At 69.7% G+C, this 22,429-nt stretch overlaps 1 protein-coding gene across 1 annotated transcript; it reads left to right on the top strand.

Moving 5' to 3' along the window:
* Positions 1-1,070: 1,070 nt before the first annotated feature.
* LOC310891392 (voltage-dependent P/Q-type calcium channel subunit alpha-1A-like) lies at positions 1,071-22,426 on the top strand (the record flags this gene model as incomplete). Its single annotated transcript, XM_083853665.1, is given in 42 exon segments — positions 1,071-1,369; positions 4,345-4,451; positions 4,727-4,866; positions 7,089-7,180; positions 7,275-7,427; positions 7,823-7,848; positions 7,850-8,011; positions 8,885-8,948; positions 8,951-8,987; positions 9,107-9,222; positions 9,322-9,356; positions 9,358-9,379; positions 9,502-9,591; positions 10,325-10,534; positions 10,610-10,722; positions 12,172-12,284; positions 12,398-12,529; positions 12,620-12,692; positions 12,778-12,895; positions 12,992-13,059; positions 13,147-13,253; positions 14,395-15,114; positions 15,232-15,599; positions 15,694-15,696; positions 15,699-15,834; positions 15,933-15,958; positions 15,961-16,061; positions 16,479-16,538; positions 16,629-16,735; positions 18,162-18,261; positions 18,377-18,537; positions 18,620-18,760; positions 18,856-18,911; positions 18,914-19,056; positions 19,456-19,620; positions 20,709-20,819; positions 20,913-20,996; positions 21,086-21,202; positions 21,541-21,606; positions 21,702-21,776; positions 21,782-21,801; positions 22,354-22,426. Coding segments are annotated over 42 exon segments (5,094 nt in total), but the record flags the coding sequence as incomplete, so codon positions are not given.
* Between the last annotated feature and the right edge of the window lie 3 nt (positions 22,427-22,429).

Consider the following 22,429-nt stretch of genomic DNA (forward strand, 5'->3'; position numbering starts at 1 on the left):
CGGGCATCACCGGGCCAGCACCGGGCCAGCACCGGACCAGCACCGGCAGCGCCGGGCCCTTGGCAGCAGCCCCGGGCCGCAGCGGCCCCGCGATGCCGGCGTGAGAGCGGCCGGCGGCCGGAGCCCCTAAAGCCCGGGGGGGGGGGATTTAAATTTATTTTTTTTTGGGGGGGGGGTCGCTCACCTTTTGGGCCGTTTCTACGTTTTTTTCGGGGCCGCTTTCTATTTTTGGGGGGTTTCTATTTCCGGGAGGGGGGCGATTTCTATTTTTGGGGGGGGGGGGGGGGGGCGCGATTTCTATTTTTGGGGCTCTCTTTTTGGTGGTGTTTTTTTTTTTTTTTTTTCCTGCGGGGGGAGGACCTCCGATTTCCTTTCCCTTTCCCGCAGGGGGGGGGTCCCCATTTTTTTTTTTTTTTTGCTGCCCCCGGGGCTTTTTTTTTTTTGGGGCGGGCGCCGCGGGGGGGGAGGGGGCCGCGCTGCGCCGCTGCGCCGAACCCGCTGAGCCCAGCAGATTTTCGGCCCCCCCCCCCGCGTCCCCCCCTCAGCCCCCCCGGGGGCTGCCCCCCCCTCCTCACCCCCCCACCCTCACCCCCCCTGCACCCACCTCTCTCTTCCCCCCCCCCCCCAGGACCCCCCCCCTTTTTTTGGGGAGGGGGGGGGACACACTCGGGGCCCCCCCGCCCCACCGGGGGCTCCTTTATTTTTATTTTTGGGGGGGGTGCCGGGGGGAGTGCTGCCCCCCCCCCACCTCCAGCTGCATTGGGGCATCTCCCCCCCCCCACCTGCTCTGCCCCCCCCCCAGCCCCCCACCCTCCCCGGGGGTGCCCCCCCCACCTCTCCGCGCTCCATTTTTTCCGGGGGGGGGGCTGCCCCAGCTCCCCTCCCTCGCCGGGGAAGGGGACGCGCGGGGGGGGGGGGACGATGCCCCCCGCGCCCTCCGCCCCCCCCGCCGCCGCCTGACCCCTCCCCCCCCCCGGGGCATCCCATGGGATGTGAGGCCCCCCTGCCCCCCCCCCCCCCGGCCTCGGCACCACCGTGACCCCCCCGCCCCCCCCACCCCCCCCCCCGGCCCTTGGCTCTCGCTCCATGGCTCGCTTCGGCGACGAGGCCCCGGCCCGCTACGGGGCAGGCGGCCCCCCCGGGACAAATGTGGGTGCCGCAGGGGGTCGGGGCGCCGGGGGGGCCCGTCAGGGTGGCCCCCCCGGGGCGCAGAGGATGTACAAGCAGTCGATGGCCCAGCGCGCCCGCACCATGGCCCTCTACAACCCCATCCCCGTGCGCCAGAACTGCCTGACCGTCAACCGCTCCCTCTTCCTCTTCAGCGAGGACAACGTGGTGAGGAAGTACGCCAAAAAGATCACCGAATGGCCATATCCTTTGGGGGACCACCCCCCCCACCCCTGGGACACCCCCCCCCCCCCCCATCCCTCGGGACCCCGGCCCCAAAGCGGGAGCTGCGCCCCCGCCCGCCCTGCCCGGCTCCGGGTCCTTGGACCCGTAACGGGGGATGCGTTCCCCTGCCCTGCACCACGAACCCATCCCAGTCCTGGGGTCCCCATCCCAGTCCTGGGGTCCCCATCCCAGTCCTGGGGTCCCCATCCCTCTCCTGGGGTCCCCGTCCCTCTCCTGGGGTCCCCGTCCCCATCCTGGGGTCCCTGTCCCCATTCCAGGGTCCCCATCCCTCTCCTGGGGTTCCCGTCCCTCTCCTGGGGTCCCTGTCCCCATTCCGGGGTCCCCATCCCCGGCCTGGGGTCCCCATCCCCCTTCCCATCCCCTTGACTTACACCAGGTCCTCATCCCCAAAATGGGGTCCCCGTCCCCATGCACCATGTCCCCATCCCCAAAATGGGGTCCCCATCCCCGTTCCTGTCCCCTTGACCTGCTCCCGGTCCCCATCCCCAAAATGGGGTCCCCATCCCCCTGCCCTGCACCACATCCCTGTCCCTAAAACAGGGTCCCCGTCCCCATCCCAATGCCGCATCCCCCTTCCCTTCCCCTTGACCTGCTTCGGGTCCCCGTCCCCAAAACGGGGTCCTCATCCCCGTTCCTGTCCCCTTGGGCTGCTCTGAGTCCCCATCCGTAAAATGGGGTCCCCGTCCCCAAAACGGGGTCCCCGTCCCCCTGCCCTGCACCACGGCCCTGTCCCCACACTGGGGTCCCTGATCCCCTGCCCAGCACCAGCTCCTTGTCCCCGTCCCCGTTCTGGGGTCCCCATCCCCGTCCCCCTGCCCTGCACCACGTCCCCGTCCCCATCTCGGGGTCCCCGTCCCCTTTCTGGGGTCCCCATCCCCCTGCCCTCCTCCCGGACCCCACATCCCTGCTGCGCCATGTTCCAATTCCTGCCCTGGGTCCCCATCCCTGTCCCCCTGCCCTGCACCAGGTCCCAATCCCCATTTTGGGGTCCCCCCCTGCCCTGCACCTTGTCCCCATCCTCATCCTGGGTCTCCGTCCCCATCCTGGGGTCCCCATCCCTGTCTTGGGGTCCCCGTCCCCGTCCTGGGGTCCCTGCCCCTGTCCCCCTGCCCTGCACCACATCCCCATCCCATCCTGGGGTCCCCGTCCCCATTTTGGGGTCCCCGTCCCCCCGCCCCCCCCTCCTGGTCCCCCCACCCCTGCACTGCGCCAGGCCCCGGCCCCATTCCCGGCCCCATCCCCCCTGACCCACATGGGTCCCCGGCCCCCTCTGCCCCCCCACCGCGGCCGTGCCCTGTCCTGCCTGGCCCCGGAGCCGCGCGGTTTGGGGGGGCCGTGCTGGGATAGGGGGGGGTCCCCCCGTCCCTTTATCCCAGTACCCCCCCAGAACGGGATTGGGGTCTCTGGTGCCGACCCCTCACCGGGACCCCCTTAACCCAAACCCCCCCCTTGGGTCGGGAGCGTGTCCCCAAGCGGGGATCCCGCCGGGTGCTGGTGGTCCCGGGGGGGGTCGGGGGGGGGGGGATAGTGGTGTTTTTGGGGTGCTTTGGGCAGCCGGTGCCGACTGGGCATGTGCGCCGCAGCGCGCGGTGCAATGGCCGTGGGGATGCGGCCGGCGCTGCGCCGAAACGCCGGGGGGCAAACGGGGGGGGACGGGGACACGTGGGGGGGGACGTGGTTTTGGGGAGGGGGGGGATCTGCCACGTGGAAGCGAAGCCGCCAGCACAGCCGCGTGCTCGCACCGTGCCCGGGAGGGGGGGGGGGGTCCCAGAACCCCCCCCAAACCGCGGTGCTCGGGCAGCGTGCCCGGCGTCCTGCCGGCTGCCGCGGGGCCTTGCCGCAGCGGGACGAGCCTGGCTGGGGGGTCCGGGGGGGCAGCCTCTGCTGCTGCCCTGAGCCCCCCACCCAAAAGGGCCGGTGTCCCCCCCCGTCCCTCGCCGCCGGCACCGCGCCGTGCCGGGAGGGTTTGGCGGCGGTGCCGCGGGCGCCGCTGCCGCTGTCGCAGCGGGTCGCGGGCGGGCGCTGACACCGTGACGGAGCTGGCGGCGAGGCGGGGGCCGCGGGGAGGGGTGGGGGGCACGGAGGGGCCCGGGGGGGGGCTGCACCGCACCCCCTCGCCCCCACCCCGCCGCCCCTTCCCCCCTCCGGTGGGTCCCATCCTGCGGGCGCAGGGCTCGGGGCTGCGGTGCGGCCGCGTGGCCGTGCCGGGGAGCCGCGGTGCGCCGGGGAGCGGTGCCAGAGGGCTGAGCCGTGCCGGGGAGCCGCGGCGTGCCAGGGAGCGGTGCCGGCTCGCGGTGCTGTGCCAGGGAGCGGTGCCGGCTCGCCGCGGCGTGCCGCGGTGCCGGCGAGCCGTGCCGTGCCAGGCCACGGGGCCGTGCCGAACGGCCCAAACGCGTCGGTGCGCTGGGCGTGAGAGCCAGCACCGCGGAGAGCTGCGTGGTGCTGGGCCCTCGTCCCGGACCCTCGTCCCGGACCCCGGTGCCGGCTCGCCGCGCGGTGCCGGGGAGCTCCCGCGCGGTGCCAGCACGTGGCTGCCGCAGTTCTGGTGCTGCCGGCGTCCCCGTGCCGTGCTGTGCCGGGGGTGCAGCAAGGAGCCACGAGGCCCCCCCCTCCCCGGTGCCCCCCTTCCGCTGCTGCAGCCCCCCCCCCCCCCCCCGTGTTGTCTCCGGGTGCCCCCCCCTTGCCCCGTGGCTCGCCCCGGTCCCGCTGCGGCCGCGGCGCTTTGATCGCGGCTCCCTCCGGGGCCGCCGGGTCGGGCCTTTGATGGGGACATCAAGGAGCCGCCGCGCGCTGCCGGGCTCCCGCGGCCCCCCCGCCGCCTCCACCACCTCCTCCCTCTCCCCGGCCCCTTTCCAGCCTCAGTTTCCCCCTCGGCTGCCCCCCCCCACACCCCCCGGACCTCCCCCCAGGGTTTTTCCTTGACCGGGCGCACTCCTTTTGAGTACATGATTTTAGCCACCATCATCGCCAACTGCATCGTCCTGGCGCTGGAGCAGCACCTGCCCGACGAGGACAAGACCCCCATGTCGGAGCGGCTGGTGAGCCCCCCCAGTCCCATCCCATCCCCCCCCCACCCCTTTTGCGGCCCCCCCCTTGCTCCCCCCGGAGCCGCCCGCGTCCCACTTTCCTCCGTGCCGGGGAATCTGGGCCAGGCGGGGAGCGGCGGCCGCCCCCGCTTGGCAGCGCCCAGCTTGGGGGGGGGGGGGTTGGGGACAGCAGGGCCCCCCCCCCCCCTCGGTCAGTGCCCCCCACCCCAGGCAGTGCCCCCCCCCCAGCCCAGGGGGGGTGTCCTGACGCGTGCCCCCGTCCCCAGGACGACACGGAGCCGTACTTCATCGGCATCTTCTGCTTCGAGGCGGGGATCAAGATCATCGCGCTGGGCTTCGCCTTCCACAAAGGCTCCTACCTGCGCAACGGCTGGAACGTGATGGACTTCGTGGTCGTCCTCACCGGGTGAGCTCCGCGCCCAAAACCCGGGCCCCCCGGATCCCCCCAGACCCCCCCGGATCCTCCCGGACCCCTCCGGACCCCTCCGGACCCCTCCGGACCCCCAGCACCGGGTGCCGTGCTCAGAGCTTGGCGCGGGTGCCGGCCACGTGCACCGCGACGCCGTGCGCCGGAGCCACGTGCGTGCATGGTGCGCTTTGCACGCTCATACACGTGTGTGCACACGCGTACACGGCACCCTCGTGCACGGCGCTGCGCCCCCCCCTGCCGCTGGTAATTGCCACCTCGGAGCTCGCCCGCGGCCCCGGCGCGGCAGGCGCCTCTTGGCGCTGTCACAACATTTCCCCGTGCCGTCACCGCCAGCGCCGCCGCCCTCCCGGCACCCGCTGCCGTGGCTCAGCCCCGGCTCCCGGCCCCGGGGGTGCCCCGAAGCCCGCGGGGCTGCTGCCCGCCGGGGGGGGGAGCGGTGGGGAAACTGAGGCAGGGAGCTCCAGGGGGGCGGCTGCTGCCTTGGGGCTTGGTGTGCCCGGCAGTTCAGGGGCACCCCGGGGTGCTGCTGGGGTGCTGCGCGCTGCTGGGGGCACCCTGAGCACCCTGAGCACCCTGCACCCTCTGCCCCCTGCCCCGTGCACCCCCTGCCCCTGGTACCCCCTGCACCCTCTGCATCTCCCCCTGCACCCCCTGCACCCCCTGCACCTTGCACCCCCTGCACTTCACACCTTGCACCCTGCACCCCCTGCACACCCCCTGCACCCTGCGCTCCCTGCACCTCCAGCACCCTCTGCATCTCCCCCTGCACCCCCTGCACCTTGCATCTGGCACCCCACACCCCCTGCACCCTGCATCTCCCCCTGCACCCCCTGCACCCCCTGCACCCTTTGCATACCCCCTGCACCTTGCACCCCCTTCACCCTGCGCCCCCTGCACCTCCTGCACCCTCTGCATCTCCCCCCGCACCCCCTGCACCTTGCACCCCCTGCACCCTGCGCCCCCTGCACTCTCTGCATCTCCCCGTGCACCCCCTGCACCCCTTGCACCTTGCACCCCTTGCACCTTCACCCCCGGCACTTCACCCCTTGCACCCTGCACCCCCTGCACACCCCCTGCACCCTGCACCTTGCACTTGGCACCCTGCACCCTGCACCCCCTGCACCCTGCACCCCCTGCACCCTGCACCTTGCCCCCCCCCGCACCTTGCGTTTTGCACCCTGCCCCCCCCCGCGCCCCCCCCCCCCGCCCCTCCCCGCCCTCATCAATGAACCGCGGCCGTCGCTGGGGCAACGGCCATGAATGGAGGGGGGGGGGCGGGGGGGGGACGGCGCCGTGAATGGGCTCGGCCGGTTGCCATGGCGACGGGCGGGGGCGTTCTCCCCCCTCGGGCCGCCGATGGGGGCGGGGTGGGGTCGGACACCGGGACCCCCCCCCCCCGGCACCCCGGGGACCCCCCCGGCGTCGTGGGGATGGGGGGGGTGCGGGGACCCCAAGTTTGGGGCACAGGGACCCCAGGGTGGGGGCGCAGGGACCCCAGGGTGGGGGTGTGGACCCCAAAGACAGGGGAACAGGGACCCCAGGATTAGGGCACGGGGACCCCAGGGTTGGGGTGCGGGGACCCCCAGGGTTGGGGTATGGGGACCCCAGGATTAGGGCACGGGGACCCCAGGGTTGGGGTATGGGGACCCCAGGATTAGGGCACGGGGACCCCAGGGTTGGGGTGCGGGGACCCCCAGGGTTGGGGTATGGGGACCCCTGGATTAGGGCACGGGGACCCCAGGGTTGGGGTGCAGGGACCCCCAGGGTTGGGGTATGGGGACCCCAGGATTAGGGCACGGGGACCCCAGGGTTGGGGTGCAGGGACCCCCAGGGTTGGGGTATGGGGACCCCAGGATTAGGGCACGGGGACCCCCAGGATAGGGACACGGAACCCCCCAGGTTTGGGGCACAGGGACCCCAGGTTTGGGGCATGGGGACCCCCAGGGTTGGAGACCCCAAGTTTGGGGCACAGAGACCCCAGGCGGGGGGCGCACGGAGGGGGGGGGGGGGGCGCTGCAGGGACCCCTGGGCCGAGCCCCATTTGGGGCAGGCGGCTTTTCCTGGGGGTCCTGTGGCCACCGAGAGCCGCGGGGGCTCGTGGTGGCCGCGGGGGCTCCCGGGGTGGCTCTCGGTGGCCTTTTGCAGGTGCCCCCCCCCCCCCCAGTCTGACCCCCAACCCCCCCTCGCCCCCCCCGCAGCATCCTGGCCACGGTGGGCTCCCAGTTCGACCTGCGGACGCTGCGGGCCGTGCGCGTGCTGCGGCCCCTCAAGCTGGTCTCGGGGATCCCAAGTGAGTGGGGGTCCCATGGGAGGTTGGGGGGACCCGTGGGAGGTCCCGGGGGGGGTCCGGGGGGGGCCGCGGCCGCTCACCCGCCCTGGCGCAGGTTTACAAGTCGTCCTCAAGTCCATCATGAAGGCGATGATCCCGCTGCTGCAGATCGGCCTCCTCCTCTTCTTCGCCATCCTCATCTTCGCCATCATCGGGCTGGAGTTTTATATGGGCAAATTCCACACCACCTGCTTCGACCTGGTCACCGGCGCCGGACCCCCCCCCGGGACCCCCCCCCCGGCATCACTGTGCCTCAATTCCCCCCCAGCCCCCTGCAGAGGCTCAGGTCCCCCCCACCAGTCCATGTCCGTCCCCCCCCCATGCCTCAGTTTCCCCCCCAGCCCCCAGCAGAGAGCTCAGCCCCCCCCTCCCCGTGGGGCTGGGATTGGGATCGGGACTGGGACCGGGACCGGGACCGGGGCCGGATCCTTCCCGTCCCCCCCCCCCCCCCGGGGCCCCGTCCCGATGTGGAACAACCTAATTACGGCGCCATTAATTGGCGGGAGCTAATTCCAGCGCCGTTAATTGGCGCGAGCTATTTCTGCTCCCTCTCGGGGAGCCGGGGGGGGGGTCCCTGACCCCGTGTCCCCCCCCCCCCCCCAGACGAGATCAAGGTGGAGGTGCCGTGGCGGGACGGACGAGCCGGCGCGGATCTGCCCCAACGGCACCAAGTGCAAGAAGTACTGGGAGGGCCCCAACTACGGCATCACGCAGTTCGACAACATCCTCTTCGCCGTGCTCACCGTCTTCCAGTGCATCACCATGGAAGGGTGGACAGACCTCCTCTACTATGTGAGCCCCCCCCCGGGCACCCCCCGGGGGTCTTCAGTCCCTGTGGGGTCCCCCAGGGGGTCTCTGGTCCCTATGTGGCCCCCCAGGGGTCTCTGGTCCCTATGGGTTTCCCATGGGGGTCTCCAGTCCCTGTGGGGTCCCCCAGGGGGTCTCTGGTCCCTATGTGGCCCCCCAGGGGTCTCTGGTCCCTATGGGGTTCCCATGGGGGTCTCCAGTCCCTGTGGGGTCCCCCAGGGGGTCTCTGGTCCCTATGTGGCCCCCCAGGGGTCTCTGGTCCCTATGGGGTTCCCATGGGGGTCTCCAGTCCCTATGGGGTTCCCCTTGGGGGTCTCTGGTCCCCATAGGCCCCCCCTGGTGTCTCTCTGGTCCCTACGGGGTTCCTCTGGGGTCTCCAGTCCCTATGGGGTCCCCCAGGGGGTCTCTGGTCCCTATGGGGTTCCTCTGGGGGTCTTCAGTCCCTGTGGGGTCCCCCAGGGGGTCTCTGGTTCCCATAGGGTCCCACAGGGGGTCTCTGGTCCCTATGGGCTCCCCCAGGGTCTGACTGGTCCCTATGGGGCCCCCCAGGGGTCTCTGGTCCCTATGGGATTCCCCTGGGGGGTCTCTGGTCCCTATGGGGTCCCCAGGGTCTGACTGGTCCCTATGGGGGCCCCCCAGGGGTCTCCGGTCCCTGTGGGGTCCCCAGGGTCTCTCTGGTCCCCTTGGGGTCCCCCGGGGGTCTCCGGTCCCCACGTTCCCCCCCGGGGCTCCTGGCGGCCGTGACCAAGGGTGTGCACGGGACCGGAGCAGAAAGGGGGGGGGGGGACACACGGGGGGGGGGGACACTCCCAGCCCTGACCCCCCCCCATTTTTTCCTCCCCCCCTTTCCCCCCCCAGAGCAACGACGCCTCAGGGAACACTTGGAACTGGCTGTACTTCATCCCCCTCATCATCATCGGCTCCTTTTTATGCTCAACCTAGTGCTGGGGGTGCTGTCTGGGTGAGCTGGGGCGGGGAGGGAGGGGGGGGTGCAGTTTTTTTTTTTTTTGGGGGGGGGGGTCCCTGTGTGTGTGCCCCCCCCCTCCCCGCTGACCCCCCGGCCCCCCCCCGGCCCCGCAGGGAGTTCGCCAAGGAGCGGGAGCGGGTGGAGAACCGCCGCGCCTTCCTCAAGCTGCGGCGCCAGCAGCAGATCGAGCGGGAGCTCAACGGCTACATGGAGTGGATTTCCAAAGCGGGTGAGCGCCGTGACCCCCCCCCAAAAAAAAAAAACAACCCAGGAGACCCCCCCCGGGTCCCCCCGGACCCCCCCGAGCCCCTCCCCGCCTCTCTCTCAGAAGAAGTCATCCTGGCGGAGGACGAGACCGAGGGCGGACCCCCGGCACCCCTTCGATGGTAAGTGGCTGCCCCGCCGCGGGCCGGGCGGGGGGCTTAAAGTGGGGGTGGGGTAGGGGGGTCCCGGCCCCCCCTGGGCGCCGCCGCCGCCCCCCTCACGGCCCCCGGTGTCCCTGCGGGAGCTCTGCGGAGGGCGACGGTCAAGAAGAGCAGGACCGAGCTGCTGAGCCCCGAGGACGCCGAGGAGCAGCTGGCCGACATCGCCTCCGTGGGTAGGTGGGCGCGGGCGGGGGGCGCACGGGGCTGGGGGGGCACACACGGGGCTGGGGGGGGCACACATAGGGCCGGGGGGGGCACAAAGGTCTGGGGGGGCACATACAGCTGGGGGGGCACAAAGGGCTGGGGGGCACACATGGGGTTGGGGGGCACACAGGGGGCTGGGGGGGCACAAAGGGCTGGGGGGGCACACAGCTGGGGGGAGCACACAGCTGGGGGGGCATGCACAGGGCTGGGGGGGGCACACACGGGGCTGGGGGGCACACATGGGGCCGGGGGGGCACACATGGGGCTGGGGGGGCACACATGGGGCCAGGGGAGCACAAAGGCTGGGGGGGCACACATGGGGCTGGGGGGGCATGCACAGGGCTGGGGGGGCACACACAGCTGGGGGGGCACACACAGGGCTGGGGGGGCACACATGTGGCTGGGGGGGCACACATGGGGCTGGGCGGGCACACAGGGGGCTGAGGGGGCACACAGAGCTGGGGGGGGCACACACAGCTGGGGGGGCACGCACAGGGCCGGGGGGTCACACATGGGGCTGGGGGGGCACACATAGGGCTGGGGGGGCACACATGGGGCTGGGAGTCACACACAGCTGGGGGGCACACATGGGCTGGGGGGTCACACACGGAGCCGGGGGCGCACACGGGGGGGGAGGACGACGACACACAGCCGGGGGGGGGCACCCAGCACCCCGTACCTATCCCCCCGCCCCCCCCGCAGGCTCCCCCTTCGCCCGCGCCAGCCTCAAAAGTGCCAAGCTGGAGAACGCGACGTTCTTCCACAAGCGCGAGCGGAGGATGCGCTTCCACATCCGCCGCATGGTCAAAACTCAGGCCTTCTACTGGACCGTGCTGGGGCTGGTCGCGCTCAACACGCTCTGCGTCGCCATCGTCCACTACGACCAGCCCGAGTGGCTCTCCGACTTCCTCTGTGAGTGTCCCCCCCCCGGACCCCCCCCCCCGGCGCAGCCCCGGCACTGCCCTTCTCTCTCCGCTCCCCCCGCAGACTATGCAGAATTCATTTTCTTGGGACTCTTTATGTCCGAAATGTTTATAAAAATGTACGGGCTGGGGACGCGGCCTTACTTCCACTCGTCCTTCAACTGCTTCGACTGCGCCGTGAGTCGGCGGGACGGGGACGGTGACGGGGACGGGGACGGGATGGGATTGGGATGGGATGGGATTGGGATGGGATGGGATGGGATGGGATGGGATGGGATGGGATGGGGATGGGGATGGGATGGGATGGGATGGGGATGGGATGAGGGGGGGATGGGGATGGGGATGGGGATGGGATGAGGTCAGGATGGAGATGGGGATGGGATCGGAATTGGGATGGGATGGGGATGGGATGGGATTGGGATGGGGACAGGGATGGGGACAGGATGGGATGGGATTGGGGTGGGATGGGATGGGATGGGATGGGATGGGATGGGGATGGGAATGGGATGAGGGTGGGATGGGGATGGGATGAGGTCAGGATGGGGATGGGGATGGGATGGGATTGGGATGGGGACAGGGATGGGGACAGGATGGGATGGGATTGGGGTGGGATGGGATGGGATTGGGATAGGAATGGGATGAGGGTGGGATGGAGACGGGATGAGGTCAGGATGGGGATGGGATCAGAAAGGGGATGGGATGGGGATGGGGATGGGATGGGAACAGGGATGGGAATCGGAGTGGGATGGGATGGGATGGGATGGGATGGGAATGGGATGAGGGTGGGATGGGATGGGATGGGGATGGGGATGGGATGAGGTCAGGATGGAGATGGGGATGGGATCGGGATTGGGATGGGATGGGGATGGGATGGGATTGGGATGGGGACAGGAATGGGGACAGGATGGGATGGGATTGGGGTGGGATGGTATGGGATGGGATTGGGATAGGAATGGGATGAGGGTGGGATGGAGACGGGATGAGGTCAGGATGGGGATGGGATCGGAATGGGGATGGGATGGGGATGGGGATGGGAATCGGAATGGGATGGGATGGGGATGGGGATGGGGACGGGATGAGGTCAGGATGGAGATGGGGATGGGATCGGAATTGGGATGGGATGGGGATGGGATGGGATTGGGATGGGGACAGAGATGGGGACAGGATGGGATGGGATGGAATGGGATGGGATGGGATGGGATGGGATGGGATGGGATGGGATGAGGGTGGGATGGGATGGGGACAGGACGAGGTCAGGATGGGGATGGGGATGGGATCAGGATGGGGATGGGATGGGATGGGGATAAGGATGGGATGGGATGGGATTGGGATGGGGACAGGGATGGGGACGGGATGGGATCAGGATGGGAATGGGATGAAGGTGGGATGGGGATGGGGATGGGATGGGATGGGATTGGGATGGGGTTAGGGATAAGGATGAGGTGGAGACATGATGAGGACACGATGGGGACACAGTGGAGACTCAGTGGGGACACAATGGGGACATGACGGGAACACGACGGGGACTTGATGGGGACACGATGGGGATGTGGATGGGGATACAATGGGGACATGACGGGGACACGGTGAGGACACGATGGGGACACAATGCCCCCCCCCCCCCAGGTTATCATCGGAAGCATCTTCGAGGTGATCTGGGCAGTTGTGAAGCCGGGAACATCCTTCGGGATCAGCGTGCTGCGAGCTCTCAGGTTACTGCGCATCTTCAAGGTCACCAAGTGAGTGCCGGCGGGCCGGGCGCCGCCTGTCCGTCCGTGTCCGTCCGTCCGTGTCCGTCCGTCCGTGTCCGTGTCCGTCCATGCCCCCGCCGCAGCCCGGCTCTGCCCCGCAGGTACTGGGCTTCCCTGCGGAACCTGGTGGTCTCCCTCCTCAACTCCATGAAGTCCATCATCAGCCTCCTCTTCCTCCTCTTCCTCTTCATCGTCGTCTTCGCCCTTTTGGGGATGCAGCTCTTTGGGGGACAGTGAGTGGCTCCCGGCCCCCCCAGCCCGCCCCGTGCCCCCCATAACGAAGCCGGGGCCCCCCCAGTGAAGCCCCCCCCCCCAATTTCCAGGTTCAATTTTGACGACGGGACCCCTCCCACCAACTTCGACACTTTCCCAGCAGCAATAATGACGGTGTTTCAGGTAACTCCCCCCCACCCCGACCCCCCGGGGGGGCTCGTGGGGGGGCGCGGGGGTCTCCACACGGCTCCCGTCTCCCCCTCCCCAGATCCTGACGGGCGAGGACTGGAACGCGGTGATGTACGACGGGATCAAATCTCAGGGCGGCGTCAAGGGCGGGATGGTTTTCTCCGTGTACTTCATCGTCCTCACCCTCTTCGGCAACTGTATCCTTGGGGGGGGGGGGACGGCAGGGGGCCGGGGGGGCGGCGGGGGGCCGGGGGGGCCATCCCAGGGGGCGCTTTGCCTTGACCCGGCCCCAGACACCCTCCTCAACGTCTTCTTGGCCATCGCGGTGGACAACCTGGCCAATGCGCAGGAGCTCACCAAGGTGAGGGGGGGTCCAGGGGTCCGGGGGGGGGGCAGCGCCCACCGCCCGCGGCCTCGGGGCGGGGATGGACGCGTGGGGGCCTTGCAGGACGAGCAGGAGGAGGAGGAGGCCGCCAACCAGAAGCTGGCGCTGCAGAAGGCCAAGGAGGTGGCCGAAGTGAGCCCGCTCTCCGCAGCCAACATGTCCATCGCCGTGTAAGTGCGGGGCCGCGCCCGGCCCCGGTCCTGCTCCACCCTAACTCCGTCCCTGCTCCATCCTAACTCCATCCCTGCTCCACCCTAACTCCGTCCCTGCTCCACCCTAACTCCATCCCTGCTCCACCCTTAACTCCATCCCTGCTCCACCCTAACTCCGTCCCTGCTCCATCCCTAAATCCATCCCTGCTCCACCCTTAAATCCATCCCTGCTCCACCCTAACTCCGTCCCTGCTCCATCCTAACTCCATCCCTGCTCCATCCTAACTCCGTCCCTGCTCCACCCTAACTCCATCCCTGCTCCACCCTTAACTCCATCCCTGCTCCACCCTAACTCCGTCCCTGCTCCACCCTAACTCCATCCCTGCTCCACCCTTAACTCCATCCCTGCTCCACCCTAACTCCGTCCCTGCTCCATCCCTAAATCCATCCCTGCTCCACCCTTAAATCCATCCCTGCTCCACCCTAACTCCGTCCCTGCTCCATCCTAACTCCATCCCTAACTCCATCTCTGCTCCATCCCTGACCCATCCCTAACTCCATCCCTTCCCCATCCCCTCTCCCTCCCAGCCCCAGCCCCATCCCAACCCCATCCCCATCCCATCCCATCCCATCCCATCCCATCCCATCCCATCCCATCCCATCCCATCCCATCCCATCCCATCCCATCCCATCCCCATCCCATCCCATCCCATCCCATCCCCATCCCAACCCCATCCCATCCCATCCCATCCCATCCCATCCCATCCCATCCCATCCCATCCCATCCCATCCCATCCCATCCCATCCCATCCCATCCCATCCCCATCCCATCCCCATCCCAACCCCATCCCCATCCCATCCCATCCCATCCCATCCCATCCCATCCCATCCCATCCCTTCCCCATCCCACCCCATCCCATCCCATCCCATCCCATCCCCATCCCAACCCCATCCCCATCCCAACCCCATCCCCATCCCATCCCATCCCATCCCATCCCATCCCATCCCATCCCATCCCTTCCCCATCCCACCCCATCCCATCCCTTCCCCATTCCCTCCCCATCCCCTCTCCCTCCCAGCCCCATCCCTTCTCCCCCCAGCCCCACGCCTTCCGCCTTTCCCTCTCCCCTGACCCTGCGCCTCGCCCCCGGGCACGCAGGAAGGAGCAGCAGAGGAACCAGAAGTCCTCCAAGTCGGTGTGGGAGCAGCGGACGAGCGAGCTGCGGAAGCAGAACCTGCTGGCGAGCCGCGAGGCGCTCTACAGCGAGCTGGACCCCGAGGAGCGCTGGAAGGTCCCCTACGCCCGCCACCTGCGCCCCGACATGAAGACCCACCTGGACCGCCCGCTGGTGGTGGACCCGCAGGAGAACCGCAACAACAACACCAACAAGACGCGCCCCGGCGAGCCGCCGCCCGAGCCCCGCTTCGGCGCCCCCCGCGCCGACGAGCTGCGCCGGCAGCCGCGCTACCCCGACCCCGGCGGCCCCCGCGCCACGGAGCCCCCCGAGAGCCGGCGGCCCCGCAGCGTCAGCCGCGAGCCGGAGCGGGAGGGCAGCCAGGAGCGAGCCTACGGCGACGCCGAGCGCTCGAAGGCGCCGGAACGGCGGCACCGCAGCCGCGAGGGCCGCGCCGGCTCGCCCCAGCCCGACCGCGAGCACCGGCGGCACCGGGCGCACCGGCGGGCGGCCGAGGAGGGCGAGGAGGGCGGGCGGCCCGAGCGGCGGCCGCGGCACCGGGACGGCGGCCGAGCGGCGCGGGGCGAAGGCGACGGGGAGCACGGGGACGGCGAGCGGCGCCGGCGGCACCGGCACGCCGCCGCGGTGGCCTACGAGGGCGAAGGCAAGCGGGACGACAGGGAGCGGCGGCACCGGCGGCGGCGGTGAGCGCACCGCGAGCATCTCCCGGCGTTGGGGCTGGGGGAAACGTCCCCAGACGTCCCCTCCTGGGGCACAGGGGGGGCGGCGGGCCCTGCGCTGAGCCCCCCCTTGGCTTGCAGGGAGAACCACGGCCCCGGCGCGCCGCCGGCGCCCACCCTGTCCACCACGCGCCCCATCCAGCAGGACCCCGGCCGCCTGGAGCCCCCCGTGGCCGAGGACATCGACAACATGAAGAACAACAAGCTGGCCACCACCGAGCCCCCGCTCCCTGTGGGCAACCACACCGAGTGCCCCCCCGGCATCCCCCCGGCCCCCCGCCGGGCACCCCCCCCCGCCGGCAACCCGCCGCCCCCCCCCGAGACCACCCTCATCGTCACCAACCCCGGCGCCCCCAACAACCCGGCCAAGGCGCTCAGGAGGCCGGAGCACACGGCCGTGGACATCCCCCCGGGACCCCCGCCGCCCCTCAGCAGCGCCCTGGTCCAAGGTAGGGACCCGCCCCCACCCCCCCTCAAATTGGGGGCTGGAAAGAAGGGGGGGAGCGCGGTGGGGGGGGGGCCGTGACGCCGCCGCCCCCGCAGTGAACAGAACGCCAACCCCGAGCCGCTGCCCAGGAAGGAGGAGGAGGAGAAGAAGGAGGAGGAAGGCGAGGGGCAGGAGGAGAACGGCCCCAAGCCCATGGTGCCCTACAGCTCCATGTTCATCCTCTCCACCACCAACCCGTGCGTGCCGGGACGGGGACGGGGGGTGTGTGTGGGGGGGCGGTTCCAATTGACCCCCCCCTCACCCACAATTTTTGGGACCCCCCCCCCCCCCCCAGGTTTCGCCGCCTGTGCCACTACATCGTCACCTGCGGTACTTCGAGATGTGCATCCTGATGGTCATCGCCATGAGCAGCATCGCCCTGGCCGCCGAGGACCCCGTGCAGCCCAACGCCCCCCGCAACAACGTGAGGAGCCCCCCCCAACCCCCCCCCACCATCCTGACCCTCCCCCCCCCCCAGCACCCTGGGGTGCTGAGCCCCCTCCCCCGTGGTGCTGATGGGGAGGACCCAAATCAGCACCTGGGGGGGTGATGGGGGGGTCAAGGGGGGTGTGCTGCCCTTCAGAGCCTGTCTGGGGGGTGCGGGGGTGCAGGGGGGGCTCCGGGGGGGGTCGTAAAGCCCTGGAGTTGGGGGGGTCTCGGGGTGCTGGGGGGGGGTCCTGGGGTTCGGGGGGAGGGCAAAGCCCTGGGTGCTGAGAGGTGGTGACTGGGGGGGTGACTTGGGGGGGAGTAATGGGGGGGTGACTTGGGGGGTGACTGGGGGGGTGACTGGGGGTGACTGGGGGGGGGGGGTCTCCCCACTTATATCCCCCCCCCAATCCAGGTCTTGCGCTACTTTGACTACGTCTTCACTGGCGTCTTCACCTTCGAGATGGTGATAAAGGTGGGCGCGGGGGATGGGGGGACAGGGGGGGCTCCCCCCCCCCATCGGCACCCCCCCTCACCCCCTGTGCTGCCCCCCCCCCCCCCCCAGATGGTGGATTTGGGGCTGGTGCTTCACCAAGGTGCCTACTTCCGCGACCTGTGGAACATCCTCGACTTCATCGTGGTCAGCGGGGCGCTGGTGGCCTTCGCCTTCACGTGAGTCCCCCGGGGGGGGGGGGGGGTCCCAGTGCCTCCCAGTGCCTCCCAGTGCCTCCCAGTGCCTCCCAGTACCCCCCAGTGCCGTGCAGTGTCTCCCAGCTCGGCTGTCGTTGCTGCGCTTTTGTCGCTTTGACGTCCGTCCTCGACCGCTGCCACCGTGCTGTCTCGTCCCGTCGCTGCCTGGGGTCCCCACCCCCCCCCCCCCGTCACCCCCCCGGGGTCCCCGCACCCCAAATCCCCCCCCCCGGGGTCCGTCTCCCCCCCTCCCGCGGCAGGATGGGACCCGGGGTCCTCGGGGCCGCCCCCAGCAGGGCGCAGAGCAGGAGGGGGCGGAGGCTGCGGGACCGCTGCGGGGGGGGGGGGGGGGGTTGGTCTGCTAGGGAGGGGTGGGCACCCCGAAATGGGGCACCCCGAAAATGGGGCACCCCAATAAAGGGGAACCCAAATAAGGGGGTCCCCAATAACGGGGCACCCCAATAATGGGGCACCCCAAATAACGCAGCACCCCCAATAAGGGGGTACCCCCAATAGTGAAGGGTGAGCAGCCTCAGAGTAAAGGGTGAGCAGCCTCAGAGTAAAAGGTGAGCAGCCTTTGAGTGACGGGTGAGCATCCTCTGCGTAAAGGGTGGGCATCCTCTGAGTGAAAGGTGAGCAGCCTCAGAGTAAAGGGTAGCATCCCCTGAGTAAAGGGTGAGCAGCCTCAGAGTAAAGGGTGAGCAGCCTTTGAGTGACGGGTGAGCATCCTCTGCGTAAAGGGTGGGCATCCTCTGAGTGAAAGGTGAGCAGCCTCAGAGTAAAGGGTTAGCATCCCCTGAGTAAAGGGTGAGCAGCCTCAGAGTAAAGGGTGAGCAGCCTTTGAGTGACGGGTGAGCATCCTCTGCGTAAAGGGTGGGCATCCTCTGAGTGAAAGGTGAGCAGCCTCAGAGTAAAGGGCGAGCAGCCTCTGAGTGCTCGAGCCCCAGGTTTCGGAGCCCCCCCAAGCAGAGGGCGAGGCGCCGGGGGCCGGGTCTCTCCGGGGGGCCGGGGGGGGCCGCGCTCTCACCGTGCCTTGTCTCTCCCCTCCACTGCCACCGGCCGCAGGAGCAGCTCACGGTAAATCCTTCTGATTTCTGCCCCCCCCCCCCCCGTCCTCGTGCTCTCCTCGTGCTCTCCTCGTGCTCTCCTCGTGCTCATGGTCGCGCCTCGCTCCCCCGTGCCCCCCCTTTTTGTCCCCACCCCCCCCCACATCTCTCCACATCCGTCCCCAAAAAGGACCCTCAGGAGGGGACGGGGCCACAGCAGCGCTTGGGGGAGGGGGGGGGGGGCTCAGCCTCCACCCCCCCACACCGGGCAGCTGGGGGGAGGGGGGAGACCCCTTGGCGGGGTGCCCCCCGCCCTCCCCTCCCCGTCCCCCGGCCCCACGTGGCCCCGTGTCCCCCCCCAGCGGCAGCAGCAAGGGGAAGGACATCAACACCATCAAGTCCCTGCGCGTCCTCCGCGTCCTGCGGCCCCTCAAGACCATCAAGAGGCTGCCCAAGCTGAAGGTGCCTGGGGGTGGGGGGGGCGACGAGGGGCTGCAACCCCAAGGTGTGTGTGGGGGGGGTCCCGGCTGGCATCGGGACCCCCCCCCATGCCCTCGTCGCCCCCCCCCCCCCGCAGGCCGTCTTCGACTGCGTGGTGAACTCGCTGAAGAACGTGCTCAACATCCTCATCGTCTACATGCTCTTCATGTTCATCTTCGCCGTGGTGGCCGTGCAGCTCTTCAAGGGCAAGTTCTTCTACTGCACCGACGAGTCCAAGGAGTTCGAGAAGGACTGCAGGTAGGGACCCCCCAGACCCCCCCCCAGACCCCCCCCGGCCCCCCCCGGCCCCCGTCCCACCGCCTGCCCCCCCCCTCCCCAGGGGCGAGTACCTGGTCTACGAGAAGGACAACGAGGTGAAGGCGCAGAAGCGGGAGTGGAAGAAGTACGACTTCCACTACGACAACGTCCTCTGGGCGCTGCTCACCCTCTTCACCGTCTCCACCGGCGAGGGATGGCCGCAGTAAGGGCACCCCGTGTGTGGGGGGGGGTGGGGAAGGGGCTCGGGACCCCCCCCACACCCGGCACCCCCTGGTCCCCCCCCTCCCCCCCCCGCAGGGTCCTGAAGCACTCGGTGGACGCCACCTACGAGAACCAGGGCCCCAGCCCCGGGTACGCATGGAGATGTCCATCTTCTACGTCGTCTACTTCGTCGTCTTCCCTTTCTTCTTCGTCAACATCTTCGTCGCCCTCATCATCATCACCTTCCAGGAGCAGGGGGACAAGATGATGGAGGAGTACAGCCTGGAGAAGAACGAGGTGCCCCCCCCCCCCCCGCCCCCTCCCCAGCCACACCGCCCCCTCCGGGACCCCCCCCCCTGCACCCCGGGGGTCCGGGACCTGGTGGCACCCAGCACGTCCCCTCCCCCCGGGACCCCCCCCCATATCCCAGGGGTCTGGGACCCAGTGTCCCCCAGCGCATCCCCCTCTGAGACCCCCCCTGCACCCTGGGTCCATCCCAGTGTCCCCAGCACATCCCTCCCCCCCGGGACCCCCCCATATCCTGGGGGTCTGGGACCCAGCGTCCCCCAGTGCATCCCCCCTCCGGGACCCCCTCCATATCCCGGGGGTCCAGACCCGGCATCCCACCCCCCCAGGACCCCCCCCCCTCGCCCCGGGGGTCCGTACCCGCGTCCCCCAGCGCCTCCCGTCCCGCAGCGGGCGTGCATCGACTTCGCCATCAGCGCCAAGCCGCTGACGCGCCACATGCCCCAGAACCGGCAGAGCTTCCAGTACCGCATGTGGCAGTTCGTGGTGTCGCCGCCCTTCGAGTACACCATCATGGCCATGATCGCCCTCAACACCATCGTCCTCATGATGAAGGTGGGCGACGGCCCCCCCCGCCCCACCACCACCTTTCGGGGGCTGGCCTCATCCCCTGCGCCCCGCCATGCGCCTCGCTCCTCTCGAGCTCCTCTCGAGGGGGCCCCTGGGGTTTGGCCTTGTCCTCCGCCACCTGTCCTTGTCCCCTGAACCCGTCCCTGTCCCCTGGACCCGTCTCCGTCCCCTGGACCTGTCCCCGTCCCCTGGACACGTCCCTGTCCCCTGGACCCGTTCCTGTCCCCTGGACCCGTCCCTGTCCCCTGGACCCGTTCCTTTCCCTGGACCTGTTCCTGTCCCCTGGATCCATCCCTTGTCCCCTGTCCCCATCCCTGTTCCCTGTCCCTTATACCCATCCCTGTCCCCTGACCCGTCCCGTCCCCTGAACCCGTCCCCGTCCCCTGGACCCGTCCCTGTCCCCTGGACCCGTCCCTGTCCCCTGGACCCGTCCCCGTCCCCTGAACCCGTCCCCATTCCCTGGACCCGCCCCTGTCCCCTGGACCCGTTCCTGTCCCCTGGACCCGTTCCTTTCCCCTGGACCTGTTCCTGTCCCCTGGATCCATCCCTTGTCCCCTGTCCCCATCCCCTGTTCCCTGTCCCTTATACCCGTCCCTGTCCCTGGACCCACCCCTGTCCCCTGGACCTGTCCCTGTCCCTTGGACCAGTTCCTGTCCCTTTTCCCTGCCCCTGTTTCTGTCCCCTCGATCCGTCCCTGTCCCTTGGACCCGTCCCCATCCCCTGTCCCCACCCCTGTTCCCTGTCCCTTGGACCCATCCCTGTGACCTGGATCCATCCCTGTCCCTTGGACCTGCTCCTGTCCCCTGTCCCTGTCCCCTGGATCCATCCCTGTCCCTGTCCCTGTCCCTTTTCCCTGTCCCTGTCCCCATCCCCGTCCCTGTCCCCGTCCCCCCACGTCCTCTCCCTGTCCCCCCGGACCTCTCCTGCCCCCGGACCCTCCCTGCCCCCCAGGACCTGTCACTGTGACCCATCCTGCCCCCCAGACCCGGCCGACCCCCGCGATGTCCCCCTGCCCCCCTGCCCCCCCCCCGTGCCCATGCCCACCCCCGTCGCTGACCCCCCCCCCCCCCCAGTTCTACGACGCCTCGGACGCCTACGAGAACGTGCTCAAGATGTTCAACAACGTCTTCACCTCCCTCTTCTCCCTCGAGTGTCTCCTCAAGATCATGGCCTTCGGAGTGCTGGTACGTGCCCCTCGGGACCCCCAGATGGGGGGGAGGGATGTGGGGGACCCCCCCCCGCTGCCCCCCGCCCCTCGCCCCCCCTTGTCCCCGCAGAATTATTTCCGCGACGCCTGGAACGTCTTCGACTTCGTCACGGTGCTGGGCAGCATCACGGACATCCTGGTGACGGAGTTCGGGGTGGGTGGCACCCGGCGTGGCTGGGGGGGTGCGGGGGGGGTCCCGGCAGGGGGTCCGGCCCTGCTGACCCCCCCGCCCCCCCCCCGCAGAACAACTTCATCAACCTCAGCTTCCTGCGGCTCTTCCGCGCCGCGCGGCTCATCAAGCTGCTGCGCCAGGGCTACACCATCCGCATCCTGCTCTGGACCTTCGTCCAGTCCTTCAAGGTGCCGCCTCCTCCTCCTCCTCTTCCTCTTCATCCTCCTCCTCTTCATCCTCCTCCTCTTCATCCTCTTCCTCCTCCTCCTCTTCCTCTTCATCCTCCTCCTCTTCATCCTCCTCCTCCTCCTCCTCCTCCTTCTCCTTCTCCTTCTTCTCCTCCTCCTTCTCTTCCTTCTCCTCCCCTTCATCCTCCTCTTCATCGTCCTCCTCCTTCTCTTCCTCCTCCTCTTCACTCCTCCTCCTCCTCCTCCTCCTCCTCTTCATCCTCGTCCTCTTCATCCTCCTCCTCCTCCTCACCTCCCCCCCACCCCCCCGGCCCCCCTGACCCCCGCTCTGCCCCCAGGCGCTGCCCTACGTCTGCCTGCTCATCGCCATGCTCTTCTTCATCTACGCCATCATCGGGATGCAGGTGAGACCCCCCCCCAGACCCCTGCCCCCAGCCCTGGGGGCCCCCGAGCCCCCCCCCCACCCAAGAGCCCCCTGCCCACCTCTGCCCCCCCCCAGGTTTTTGGGAACATCGGCATCGAGGAGGAGGACGACGAGTCGGCCATCACGCAGCACAACAACTTCCGCACCTTCTTCAGGCCCTGATGCTCCTCTTCCGGTCAGGGACCCCTGCCCGGGACCCCCGCCCACACCCCCCCCGGCCTGGTGCTGGCCCCAAATCGGGGAGACGGTGACAGGGACCCTCCTGTCCCCTCCTGGGGACACCCAGTGCCGTGCCAACGTGTCCCCATGTAGGGAAACCCAGCCCCGTGCCCTCCGGCACAGCCCCATCTCCACCTCCTGACACCCCAAAATCCCCTCATTTTGCCCCATTCCCCAAGGGGGCACCAGGTGGCACAGACCCCTTGGCACGGGCCGAAATGCCAGCGTGTCCCCGTCCCCCCCTCCTGTCCCCACTTAGGGACACCCAGCCCCGTGCCCTCCATCACTGCCCCACCCTCACCCTGTGGGACCCAAAATCCCCTCATTTTGCCCCATTCCCCAAGGGGCACCAGGTGGCACCGACCCCTCGGCACAGCCCGCGCCGTGCCCCCCGTCCCCGTCCCGGCGCCGCGCACCGTGCTCCCCCGTCCCCCCCGTTCCCCGTCCCCATCCCACCCCCACGGCAGGGCCCCCCCCGGGACCCGTCGCCGTCCGTGCCCCCCCCCAGGAGCGCCACGGGGGAGGCCTGGCACGAGATCATGCTGTCGTGCCTCAGCGGGAAGCCCTGCGACGAGAACTCGGGC

The sequence above is a fragment of the Anser anser genome, assembly GCF_964211835.1.
Source record: "Anser anser genome assembly, contig: HAP1_SCAFFOLD_569, whole genome shotgun sequence".
Lineage (NCBI taxonomy): Eukaryota > Metazoa > Chordata > Aves > Anseriformes > Anatidae > Anser > Anser anser.